The 13834-nt window shown below is 43.3% G+C and overlaps 1 protein-coding gene across 1 annotated transcript; it reads right to left on the bottom strand.

Moving 5' to 3' along the window:
* Positions 1-49: 49 nt before the first annotated feature.
* LOC311486779 (phospholipid scramblase 2-like) lies at positions 50-11979 on the bottom strand. Its single transcript, XM_084542783.1, has 8 exons — positions 11533-11979; positions 10868-10944; positions 7758-8047; positions 7151-7193; positions 6795-7015; positions 2541-2702; positions 1800-1961; positions 50-1704 (listed from the first exon to the last, which is right to left on the bottom strand). Exons 2-8 carry the CDS (start codon positions 10878-10880, stop codon positions 1645-1647), a joined length of 951 nt encoding a protein of 316 aa, XP_084398909.1. The 5' UTR covers positions 10881-10944; positions 11533-11979; the 3' UTR covers positions 50-1644.
* Between the last annotated feature and the right edge of the window lie 1855 nt (positions 11980-13834).

The following is a 13834-nucleotide window of genomic DNA, read 5'->3' as shown; positions in this document are numbered from 1 at the left end:
TTCCAAGCGAAACCAGAAACCAGAAAAAAAAACAAAAAGCGACACGCTGACAATTTCATAACATTTGTTTAATTTCTGAAATATGTTTTGTGTTTCAGTAAAAAAAAATGTACAATCACAAGACAAGAAACATGGTACAAATCAGTTTGCATAAAGATACCACAGCTCCCGCCAGCTGCACGTATAGCTGATACAAAAAGAAGCACAAACTTTAACATTTAACATTTTAGTGCAAGTGAACTAATAACAGCATTAAATGCACTGTACATCTTTTGGCTGCATTTCTTTATCAGAGGTCAGATTACTGCTGCTATGAACCAGTGAAAATTAGTGAAAGTGTAATAGTGAGCTGCGAGCAAGTCCCACAGGAGGCACGCCCATTTCATCTCAACAAGGCGAGACTGTGTATCAGATAAAGGCATACATTTTCAAACGTGAACGTGCCATGTTCAAAAGAACTGTTCATATAATGGGATGAACTGGGAACAATAGTCCTTCTCGGGTTCCGCTCCTGTTCCTGTAAACCTTTTGCTGGTGGGGTTTTCCTTCAACTTTGCGATTCCTTGGCGACACTGGCACGCGTTCAACACAGCGGTATCCAGAGAAACTGAAAGGGCGAGGCGGGGCGGCTGTGGCTAGTGTCCAAGGCAACCGCAAAAAGCCACCAAAGGAGCTTGAGAGCACTCAGGCTGGAGGCCTAAGTGCTGTGTTGTTTTGTACACTGAGGGTGAAGACACTAGCGGGAAAAAAGGCAATGGAGGGCTAGAGAAATTGCACTTTGGTAAATACTATGAATCTTAGGCTAAATGCTGTCCTCACTGCACACTGACAAACACGGCCACCGCTTCCTTATAAGAGCTAAATAATGACAGCCTGCTCTACCGCGGCTAACATGCAGGCTTTCTATAAAGCTTCAGACAAATACGCTAGCTGTTCTTTTTTTTTGGCTAATGTGAGCATGCTAATATTTTCATAATGCTAATATTTATATACGGATCTTTACCAGGGGATAATGTTCAGGCAGATGGGAGTGGGATTAGCTCAGAAGCAATCCAGCACGTGAAAAGTGATCAGCGAAGTTAGTACGGACGGACAGGCGGTTACACGCGCTTTCAAATAATGACAAAAGTGGTGAACCAATAGACGGACATTGCTTTCGGGTTAGCAATGAATTCTACAACCATAACAGTATTGCACTTATATTAGAACTACTGCTATTCTCCTTAAAGCATTACAACAGTGTAAAAATAATAATAATATACAAACATAAAGCATCAGCTGAAATGTCAGTGCCACTGTAGCATAAGACGCGTATGCTACACGACATGAAAAGTATGGGTTTACACTCTTGTTTTTATTTGTAGGCCCCCGAAGAAGACATTCAGGGTGAAGTTGGCTTTTTTTTCCTTGGCAGGTACATTCACTAGAGACTGTATGGAGTGTGGGGAACACCGGGATACTGGCAGCCAGTATCCGTCACCGAGAGTGGACTGATTATTAGATGATATAGCTTGATATGTGAAGATAAATGGATTCTGGGACAGACACGAACGGAAAAAAATCCAAAAAGGAGCACACTTAATGCCTAAAGGGACAAGACGCTCGCTCTCGTGCCGTCATTTCCGCCTCCTTTTTTCCTCGCCCTTACGAAAACACGCTGCTGCGCTGGTTGGCCTCGCCGACCTTTTCGAAGAACATGAAATCCTGAAACGCAACAAAGAATGAAGTAATCGTTATTTGGCAAGATCCCATGTGATGAAAAAGACAAAGGCGACGGGTGACTTAGGTCTGGGACTTACAATCAGGAAGCAGCTCCCCATGAGCACGGCCTTCATCTTCACGTCCAAGTCCAGCGGGAACTGGATGCCGAAGTTGTCCGTGTCCGTGAAGACTTCTTTCAGGAGGCCGCTCCACTGCTTGCTGATGCGGCCGATGGGCTTGCCGCCGTCTTTCCCCAGCAGCTGCGGAACGATGAGAAAGTCAGGTTGTTAATATACTCTCGAGTTAGCGCTCAAGTTAGTGCTCAGGTCTGGCTGTTTCTGCAAACTACAGAGGTGTGGTTGAGGTGTTTCCAAAAATTTGACTTTTATTGGAAATATTTACACACTATTAACTTTCTTGATGAGAAATATGACACCAGCAGGAGGAGAAACAAATGGTCTGACTCAGTCCAAAGATCTTTAACTAGGTGCAATGACATCCTGGAAGCGTGCCATAACAGCTGAAATAAACCTGCACAGAACACAAGTTGTGTAAAAGTACAAGTTATTTTAAGTTGTTTTTATTCTACAGACTGAACAAACAGGATATAATGAGAACTGCTGGTAGGATCTACTTTTGTTTGGGCAGAGGTGGGCTACAAATGTGAAGCCCTATGTTTAATGCCTCCGTAATTGCCGACCGCTGCGGGTGAAAAGCTCATTTTCAGTTTAGATGGTCCAAGGATTTGCAGCAACATATTCCTGGCAGAGCTCCACGAAATTTATCAAAAGGCTTCGTTGATTTCCGCCCACAAACACAAGCCTCCACTGAGCGCTCACCTCGAAGTTGACGTCCCCACAGCAGTTGCAGGCGAAGCAGGGCCCCTCCAGTCTCATCACGGTCTGCTTGTTCGCATCCTGGATGGAAAACTTTGGCAGGAAAGGGTGCCAGTCTTGTTTGACGTACCCAATGGTGGTGCCTGGTGGGGCCTGGACCTCCATCTGCGGGTAACACACATAGTTAGACTCGCAAACTAAAAAAATCAGAAGGCTATTTTTTTGTTTTTTGTTTTTATAGATCCACAATCAACCCTTGACACTGTCGGCTATAAATAAAATATCACCAGGTTAAGAGTCACATGGGACAGCGGGAATGATAAGTGAGAATGACTGCTCCGTTGTAAAACCACATAACAAAGGTAATACATCTCACATGGCCGCTGTCTGGGCAGAAAACCAAGGACAAGACCTGAGTGTGTGAGTGTATCGGCTTGAGTTCAGTCCAGTGGGAACGTAACGCAGACAAACGACGATTAGACAGGAAGGGAGAGTTAGACCTCAGTGGAGGAATGGCAGAGGGTAAGGGAGGGAAGAGGCAGCTTGGACCGACAAAGGGCCATTCATGCTCATAACAAACCACTGCCTGACCAGAGGGGCGCACAAAGACATCAAAACACCGCTCGGCGAAGCTAACACAAGGCGAGCCACTGGGAGCGATGAGGTAGCAGGTTTTTATGTTAATAGGAACTAAGTGAAGAAGAAGTTCATCAGCTGGAGAGAGAGTCAACATATGAATCGCTAACTTGAAAACATATTTTGTTAAAGAGCAAGTTTTAAAGGGGAACTGCTGTTTTTTCCAACCTGGACCTTATTTCTAGCATAAAATACGGTTGTTTACTCACCTGTATAACTTTTGCGTCATTTGCACTGTTTAGGACAGGTAAACAAGCCGACCGTAACGGGTGTGCGCGCCGCTCAGAGATGACATTGTCCAGGTCAGAAGACATCATCAGGGGTCTGTAGGTCAATCTACAGACCCTCAGATGATGATAACAGGTAACTCTGGACTCAACGGGGAATAGCACTAGGGTATCCTAACAAAATATTGGTGAAATGAACGAGTTTCGCGGCAGATAATGCGTTATTTAGAGGCTGCGTCTCGGTGCCCCATTCACTCCCACTGTATAGATTTACGTTGATCTAATTATTTCCTAAACGAGTGCAAATGACACAAAAGTTATATGGGTGAGTAAACGACTGTATTTTATGCTAGAAATAAGGTCCAGGTTGTAAAAAAACGGTAGTTCCCCTTTAAGTTTTAGTGTTACCCGTTTCTAGACACACAAACTGTGCGATATCAGCATCCTCAGAAAGAAGCGCAACGCGAGCAGGCCACTGTTTGAGAATAGACGCAGTGTCTCGCCAAATATGAAGCACGCGTAGTTCCACCTTCGCTACACTGGCAGCAGAAACGTCACAGATAATATTTCAAAACCTGGACACAATACAGCTATCTTTAAAACATAAAACACATTCGCAACAAAGCCTGTTAAAAGACCAAGGGGTCTTCTCATTTCTTTACCACTCTCTACTACGTCCTCCTGCTGCAGACACAGAAAACAATGCCGCTGTGTCATCTCGAAGGAATGACATGACTTTTGCAAGTTATTTACACAAGTAAGCACAAAATAATCTGCACTGAACACGTTTAGGGAAAAACCCAGCCCAAAGGGAGGAACTTTTTGCTCCACAGTCCCGTCTTCAGAAGAAACTTAGAATCGTCAGACAAGCTGAGGTCTTCTCTGATCCTGTTATCTGAAGGAGTTTTATGTCCTACGCCACACATAAGGAAAACCTTTGTCACGTTGCCTGATCGTATCTTGCAGCGAGCTGGTTGGTTTGTAGAAATTGCACCTGGTCCTGCAAACACCACAATTCTGAGACGGCAGCGTGCTTTTTAGACTTAGACTTAGATAAACTTTATTGCTTCCACAAGGGAACTTGCTTGGTTACAGTAGCTGAGGTGCACATGTACAGTGACAACAGAGAACAAGCCATGGGAAGTAGGATTGACGAATTGATCCGAAAGGCTATTCATATTATTGGCAGTGAGTTGGAGACGTTTGTCTCAGTGAGTTGACAGGAGGACACTGGACAAACTGCTCTCCATCATGGACAATCCATCTCATCCACTACACCAGACAACAGAGGGGCAGCAGAGCTCATTCTCCAACAGACTGATCCAGCTCTGCTCTCACAGGGTTCTTTCATACCCTACTCTATCCAGCTGTCCAACAACTCACCTTTCTGTAACAGATAACTCCATGTTATTCATGTTAATGGACACTGGTGCACCTATCATTCCTATGTATATAATATATATTCTTCCATCTCTATTTCTTGTACATTTGTTCATATGTTAATTCTGTACATTTTTATGTGCAACTAAGCTACTGTGGCCAAGCTTTTTCCCTTGTGGATCATTAAAGTTTATCTAAGTCTAAGTCTAAAAGGCAAGCTACCGTCTCAGCGTTGTGGCGCTACAGGACCAGGTGCGATTTCTACAAACCAAGATCGGCCCGCTGCAAGACACGATCAGGCTGATGGAAAGTGGCAAAAGGTGCTCAACAGGTTCTCCTCCACCCACAAGGCTCTCCACTCTTGCTACCGCCTACAACAACTAAAGATACATCGATGAATGGAGACATCGGACGACACACCCTAGGTATGCTGATGTAGGTGACAGGGCATGGACGACAGAACACTTTAGAATTAATACAATCGGCGAGTGGACTGGATTCAGGCAATAGGTCATTTGGAGGATATAACTCCAGCCGACCAACTCAACTTTTAGGTGTGTCCCCAAGATAAAACCATACACATAGTTTAACAAAAAGTAAGACGGGATGAACCGCAAACGACTTGTGACTTGTGCAGTATTTTGATTGATTACATTTTGTCCTTGGAAGTGTATGGTATGCTGCACTGACTTTATAAATGATAATATGAGTGTTAGTGGTGCTGAATGATAAATCACAAGTGAAGTTAAGTGTGTTTTTCTTGTAGTTAGTGTGCATTGGCACAAGTAATGTTATCATAACTAGGGATGCACAGAAATGAAAATTCTTGGCCGAAAGCCCCGAAGTCCTTTGTTTGGAACTTCCTTGTTCTGATGTTTGGAGTTCAGGTGACATATTAAATGCAAATCACTATCAGTGGGTGTTTATATAATACTTTATATAATACTTTATATATTGAAATGCAACCACACGGCAGACATGCCCGTGCTGGCTGCGGTTTTTGCTTGCGTCATCACAACATCCTGTTTCGGCCGTGTTGTTTCGGTGATAAAAGTCTTTCGGCCGAAAACCGAAAATGCACTTTTGGGCCATTTTCGGCCGAAATTTTTTGGTGGCCGAATATTCGGTGCATCCCTAATCATAACAATATATAAACCTCATACAACAGTGTGAACCTACCTTTATATTTAAGGTGTGGTGTTAATTTTATAGTCAGTACATGTGTTCAACTTGCTTGCTGCTAGCTTTATGTAGTGTAGTATGAAAAACGTTTAAAACCAGAACAGTTTCAGACGAAAGCTGAGGCCTTCTCTGATCCTGTCACCCGAAGAAGCTTTATGTGACGCTTGACGCTACTTGACGCTTTCCGGAGGAGCTATGGGCGCAGGTGCATGCTTTGCGGAGGTCCTTTCGGCCTGATGCGTAAATAATGCTCCGCGTTAATTGAATTACAGATGAATACAGAAGCTGACGGGGATCGTGAAACACGGCCTCGGGCTGTAACAACACAACGGACAGATGATGCAGCTTTGCCACACATTACATGTAATTGACGTTGCTTCAAAGTGGTGGCTCGGAAGAAGGGATGTCTCATTGTGTTTAATGCTTTTCTGGGTCTGTCTCTTCCTAACCTGGAATAAAGACACCGTACATGTTTGTGTAATAATATTTCTGCTGTAAAATTCATTTTATTGCTGCTCCTTAAGACCATAACATCTGTACTACTCTCACTTTTTATTTACTAAAGGATCCCCTCCTGGCAATAACATGATTATTTAATTATACTAGGAATCGACGTCTTGAGAAAGTAATAGATAATCATGATCAGGAACGCTCCAGACATTCAGTGCAGTTAAATATTAACAACATTATATCTGCGTTATCTTCTATCGAAGTGGAACAATACTGATATCGGTGCAGTAAATCAACTTAATATCAGGCTATTATCATCAACTTTTGACACACACTCACTCACTTATTCGCAAACACACAAACACAAAGTTTGGACACAGACCTCTTGCAGGCAGCAGGGACAGCAGCAGGAGACGCAGCGGTAAGGTCGTACGAGACGGACCACCTCCCTGTCCGTGTTGTCCTTGATCTTCATGTCGAAGCTGCGCAGGGAGCCGCAGCAGTTCCTGGTGCAGCAGTCGTTCTTCTCTTTGGCCTTGTAGATCTTCTGGCCCAGGCTGTTCTTTATCTCGTACTGGTTGTTGGTCTCAAAGCCGAGGAATGCTAGGCGGGGTTGGAAGGAAATGAACAACAGCGCAGATAAGTGAAGAATTCAGATTTTTGTTTTTGTCATTTATGATTCACGTCGAGAGGTTTAAAGCTCACGGACAAAGCAAATGAACAAACAGCACGCCTCACCTTCCAGGAGTTCAACTTTTTGATGGATCAGAACCTGGTCGATCTGAAAACAACACGAGGTGCGAGAATTACAACACACGGAGAGGCCGGCTTGCCGCCGAAAGTCATGTCTTGTCACGCACAAATGAAACCGCTGCACGGTCACTTCAGACGTTTGCAATTCAAAACACCTTCTCGAGCGAATTTTCATAAGACCAACTATCTCAGTGCCACCAGCGTGTGCTGCGTGAACAAATGGCTTCCTGTTGTGACGGAGCACAAGAAAAGTTGCTTGCTGAAAACGTTAAAGCCTGTTTGAACTGTTGTCATTTAATATTTGCAAAAAGAAAACCTACAGAGAGAGAACGGTTCTGGGTGAGGCCCTAACGTGTTTAAAAAAAAAAGGCCTAGTCTGTTTTAAATGTGGACAGATGGACACTAAAGTTTCAGGAAGACGCATTAGCGAGACTTCATGTCATCACAATCTATGTGACAGAAGCACAAAGAGGAACTTGGAGAGTGTGAACAGCAATTTATGCATATGAGTGTTCCCTTAAGTGGCTTTTTAGGGTGTTACGCAATAAGATACGTTAGCAGTTCAAGAGAGAAAAGTTTATTTCTGGCCTACCTGCGTGAGGTACTCGAGCCCAGGCGGAACCCCAACAGCAACCATAGCTGGAGCTTGTACCGGGGCTGGAGAGATCCCTCCTGGGGGGGCGCCGTACTCCTGCATCGGCACAACCGGTCCCGGCTGGTACATGACGGGAGGTACGCCCGCATTGTAGTCCATGTTGAAGCCTGGCGGAGGGGCGTTACTGGGGTCGCCGTACCCCCCGTGAGGTGTTGGATAAGGGGCTACGGAGTGGCCGCCAGGCTGAGTCATAGGGTAGGGAGGGTAGCTGGGAGCGCCTGGGTAACCTGGGAAGAAAAAAAAAAAAAAAAAAAAAAGATGTTTACCTTCACACACGGAGAGGTGCTTTCAAGAACCACGAACGAAACGACGCATTTTAACCGTGAAACAGACGAAACAAACCCAATACAAACTCAAACAACGAGCAAAAGTGAACCATAGCATTGAGGGCAAAAATGCAAAGCATGCACAAAAGAAAAAAAGCCTAAAGCCGTTATCTCACGGTCACATGTTGAGCAAGATCTTACCTTTCAACGAGACAAGAGCGAGATAATTCAGTAAAGAGCCTTTTACGTCACTGAGGCGCCGCAGTCACATCAACACTAGAGTCATGATCTCTGCGAGTCTGGATAAAGGCAAGCGCTCCGTGCTCATAAGTATGCGAGAGAGCGCATGTGTGTTCACCGTGGTTCATCCTACTTTTACTCGTGGGGGGGAGGGAGCCAGTAATCTAATTATTTCCTGAGCCATACTGCAGATGGAAAGCATGCAAAGGGGAGGGAGCAAACAGAACGTACACATAACGGAAAAAAACTGGACCGTGCCAAAGAGTAATAACCATCACTGATTTAACTTGTTGGTACGAGCTGTATAAACACAACCATCAAATGATAAGAAGCTTTTTTTTTTTTTTTTTTGGAGCTGGAATTCAGCAGCTGGTGACTCATTTACGATCTGGACAAGCTCCACTCCTCAGCGAGGTTTTCAGCTGACAGTTCAGGGCGCTGGTACCGCTTGACATTTCATTTCCATCTCGTCTCATACAAAGAAAGTCTTAATTTAATCATGTAACGGACCACACTGAGGTTTCCTGTTTGTGTAACATCTTAAATATTCAGAATTTTGTATGTGTTTAATGAGACCTATGTGCAACATGGAAACCCCATGCACTTGCACTATTGAAATTTGTACAACTGGTAGCTCTGTAGTATTTATTGCACAGCCTTCAAGGCAGCCCACGGTTTCACAATACCTTGTTTTGCACCTGTTGGGTTAACACCGCCACTTTGCACAATATTAAGCTTCTTTTTATTATTTTTTTTACCCGTCGTTCAGACGTTTAATGACTTAAGAAAGGACTATCGTATCTACTGTTTCCATTCCTTGGAGAGCACAGTGAGGTATGATGTTTGATTGTTTGATATTTAAAACTTGTGGAATCATGCGTACAATTTTTAGCAAAATATAAGTTAATCAAGATCTTATTCATTCGCGTCTACCGTGGGAACAAGATCGTGAAATGTTTGTTGCCCGTTACGTGTCTCAATACGGTTTTTACGCGGTGCCCTGAGGATTCAGTGGATAAAGTAGAACAAGCGCCTGCACTTATCTGCTAATAACAGGAGCACCCGCTAATCGTTTTATGGCGCGAGTCAAAGACTAGCATCGACTGCTGCAGCAATCAAAAGACACCGTTATCCAACAACATCACAGGAGAAAGCTGGAGTACGCACTGAGTGGTTCACTTAATAATGTACGAAGCAATTCAAATGTTGAGTGGAGCTCGTTTGGAATTAATGTGAGCAATAAACAGCATCTGGATCATGCAAATGAGCACTTTGAATGACTAAAAGGAGCGCACGTGGAGCTGGACTGCACCGGCACGTCTGTGTTTAATGCAATTAAATGCTAGACGATTGGGAAATCTCTCAGAGAGACTGTTTTGAAGTGACTGAAACGATTAAAACCCTTCAGGTCTTTCGAAATCTAAGTGTTTTCTGCTCTTTTCCTTGAAATGATTGTTACTGAATTGGAACGGGCAACCAGAAAACATCTATCTAACCAGATTAATCAGATATTAAAAAGTAATATTCCAGTTATTCCAAAAAGTAATCATAAACAATTACTTTTAAAATTCTACTTCTTGTCTTTAAAGCACACCGCGGTTTATCTGTGACACCTACTCAGTGACGACAGTGAGTCTTTTTTTTGTTTCTAATCTGTGGCCAGTATAACAACCTGGGTGTGTTTTGTTTAGGAATGGAAAACTTGGACAATGTGCGTTTTATGATCATCTGTTCGCGTCACGTGGATTTTGACAGAGTTCACTTGTAATGGAAAGAGTGATTAAAACACAGATAGATAGAGCCCGCGTAACAGAAACATAGTCTGGCTAATAGTCATGTCACTGGTGTTGGTGTAGGCGGTCTGCCTCACAGCTGACCAAACTGGTTTTTAGTTTAGCGGTAAGCATACCACTGTTTCAAAGGTCACGGGTTTTATAATTGATACTCCGCCGGGGTTGAGATCTTTAGTTTTTAAAGCTAAAGGAATGAAACACAATCTCAGTGTTTACAGTTAGAAAGCAAACAATCCTCGGTGACACTTTAGTCTTTCTAACAGGCTAAACTCAAAAAAAAAAAAAAAAAGGGAAGTGTGTGAAGTTTGTGTGAACCTTAACGCTCGTTGCAACTCAACCTCTTTCCACATTCCTTTCTCTGCATGTCAGGAAACAAAATAATATATATATAGAACCTCTGGGTTATTATCCATCTAATCTTATGAGCACAAACTGACATGCCCGTACAACAGCACCTTTCACCCTCTAAAGGGGTGCGCTGGGCCAAAATCAGAAATGCATTCCAGCAAGCATTCAAGGAATTTCTTTCGAGCTTCTCCACCTTGTGGAGGATATGATTTCTGAAGGCCACTCCGAGGACAACGTGCTCATTCACTGAGCTGGCGAGGAAACTCTGAAACGCAAGAACCTGCTCATTTCACAACGGCTGCGAAACATAAAAGGAACGAGTCGTCGAGGAAGAAACTGAAGTAAACTGGAACCGTGTGGGCAATCTAGGTAATTTCCAGTTTCCCTTTAATTCACTTACCAGGAGCAGACATGGCGAGGAGCTGGATGGAACTTTTCTGGACACAGACCACAGCAAGGTCACACTTCCTGACACAACTGGAAGAAAGAGCGGAAAGGGGGAGGTGGGAGGCGGGGGGTGAGATATAAATCGGAAAGAAGGGAGTGAGATTCACAGAAATACAAAGTGACAGTAACCAAAAAAAAAGGTGCAGTCCCAATCAGTCACACTATCAAGCTGAGCTGAGACTCACTCTGACACGTATATGGTGGGTTCTGTGGGTTTACTAGCACCATAATTAAGGAAATCATGTGACACAACTTAAACTTTTATTGGTCTGCAGTCCTTGATGCTGAGTGTTTGAAAGCTAAGATGCATGAAAACAAGGGTGGGTGTGGTTTATTTTTCCCCCTGGCCCCCAACACTCATATCTTCACCTACTCTTTCTATTGTGTCATTTAGCCTCGGTTATCATTAAAATGAGCCCAGGCAACATTTAGAAGTTTCAAACCTTTTATATGAGGTAATTTAGTAAGAAACGGATAACTTCTAAACGCTGATCCGACCGCCCTCACATCTTCAGTCCATCTCTGCTTCATGAACACAGGGTACTTGGTAAAAGGCCGATAAAACCCTCTAATCCTAGCTGAAAAACAACAACTGAAAAAAAACCCATGGAGACTCACCTCTCTCGGCTGGTTTGTTTCTGCGCCCAAATTAGAAAAGTGAAAGTGGAAAGCAAACCAAATGGAAAGAGGAAATAAAGGGCAATCCTCGGAGCACAGGAGGCGTCTTTCTTTTTGGTCGTCTTCTTTCTAACCGGTTATTCGTGACCGTCAGTCACTCCTCCTACCATCTCTTTTTTTTTTATTTTTTAATAAAATCTCCTCCCCTTTCACATTTAAATGTTTTGTGTCCAGCCGTTTCACCAAGGAGCCCATATCTAAACATGTGGATTACTGTCGAGTGGGGGGGAAACTTATAAATACAGGATGTTGGCTGCATCTTTATCGCATGGAAAAGAAAAACATTATTATCAGTGCATGCAGCTGGTGGGGGGAGGAGTTTAAACTGTTGCGTCGGTCGCAACCACTAGAGGGCGACAACGTCCCAGAAATGATGGCCTCCTTCTCCTCAGTACGACACAACAACTACTTTAAACACAAAATAAAGAATACAACAATATGTTGAAGTATTGTCAGTATATAGTCAAACGCCGCTTTAAAAGTATATCTCATGTAGGACACTGAATGTTAAACTGAAGCGTTTGCCCAATTTGTATGTTGCTCTTCTTTCTGTCCCCTCAGTTGGAGCAGCTGTACTTGCTGAGCCTCTGCTCCAGAGAGGACTCCATTTCCATAGAGAGGCGAAGTCCCGCCCCCCTACTTCCGGGTTATGGGACCTATCTTTCGAAAAAATATGAACGGCAGTCTATGGAGAGATAATAATTATTTTTTGGTCCCGATCGAATTGTGCCATGAATTTCACATATGATGTGTGTGAATTTAAAAGATATTTTTTCACGTCAAGACATAAATTATTTGACGTAAATAAGCTGAACAACATTAGGTTTTGTATGAGATCGCTTAGTGAACTACATCTCTCTAGAGATCCCTAGAGAACTATGGCTGTCTCCTTGTTGAGCTTTACCGTCTTCTTCCAGGACAAAGGCAGAAGCATCAAACGAGGTGAAAATCATTATAAATCGGGTCATGTCGAGAGTTGTAGTTACACGAAGGGAGTTTTGGTCGGTTCTGTACCCGCCAGCATGCGGGACTTGTAGTTCGTTTAATTACGTATTTTCCATAGCGTTTTACTTAACTATCTTGCGACAAACTGTGACATTTTTGACATATAAAATCCTTTTTTATTCTGAAAAACAACATATGTATAATCCAAGGCACAAGTCGATCGGGACCAGAAAATAATTTATCTTTCGCCATAGACTGCCGTTCATATTTTTTCGAAAGATAGGTCCCATAACCCGGAAGTAGAGGGGGCGGGACTTCGGCTCTCTATTTCCACCAGATGTTAGTTTTAATACTAGAAAATTCCCGCAGGAAATTTTGAGAGTGCCGAGTGGGCTGTTGCCGGGGTTCTGTATTGAAAAAGCACACCTCAAATAGTATTTTTTAACATGTATATTTACACACATGAGCCACTAATTCTAGCATTAGCCACAAATGTTAGCACGCTAGCTACTCATGGCAGTAAAGCATTAACCACAAACGTTAGCAATTAGCATGATGAGCTAGCCACTAATTTTAGCATTGGCTTAGTGTGGTATAGCTTCACAATACCCTCAAATAGTAATTTTTAACATGTATATTTACACACATGAGCCACTAATTCTAGCATTAGCCACAAATGTTAGCAATTAGCATTAGCCGCTAATGTTAGCAATTAGCATGTCTTTACTAAGTAGCATGTCTTTACTACCATGAGCAGCAGCTATAACAAAAAGCACAACTCAAATAGTCATTTAAGGCCTGGTTCCTTCTGACTGGATGGGTGTGAGTTTGATGTCATGCAGGGTACAACAAACCAAACAGGATGAGGAGGATGCAGTAGGCCTGGCTGAGAGAGAGAGACACTGAGAAGGGTCGTCCTTTACGCCCTTCTACAAACTGAAGGGCAGGTACAGGCAGCAGACCCCTCCCAGCTCCACCTGAAAGCCAGCATCAAATAAGGAAGAGAGTGGGAGGGATCGTCACACCCCCACCTTTAAGAGGGGTGTCCTCACTCGGATCCCCAGACAAAGAACGAGCAAATCGTAATAATTGATTGTTAATCATAATAATTTTAACAATAAAACTCATTACTCCTACCTGAGCAATAGTTTAACAGTTTACGGCACAGTCTTACAGTTAGAAAAACATCAATATTAAACTTAACACATCCAGGCTGTAACAAGGAATCAGCGATGAAGTGAAGACCTTCAAATTGTCCTGCGAGTCCAGCTCTTTGTCTCATGTTGGACGTCACTGC

This window comes from Chelon labrosus (genome assembly GCF_963514085.1).
Source record: "Chelon labrosus genome assembly, chromosome: 1".
Taxonomy (NCBI): domain Eukaryota; kingdom Metazoa; phylum Chordata; class Actinopteri; order Mugiliformes; family Mugilidae; genus Chelon; species Chelon labrosus.
This window is presented reverse-complemented; position numbering and strand designations above follow the sequence as displayed.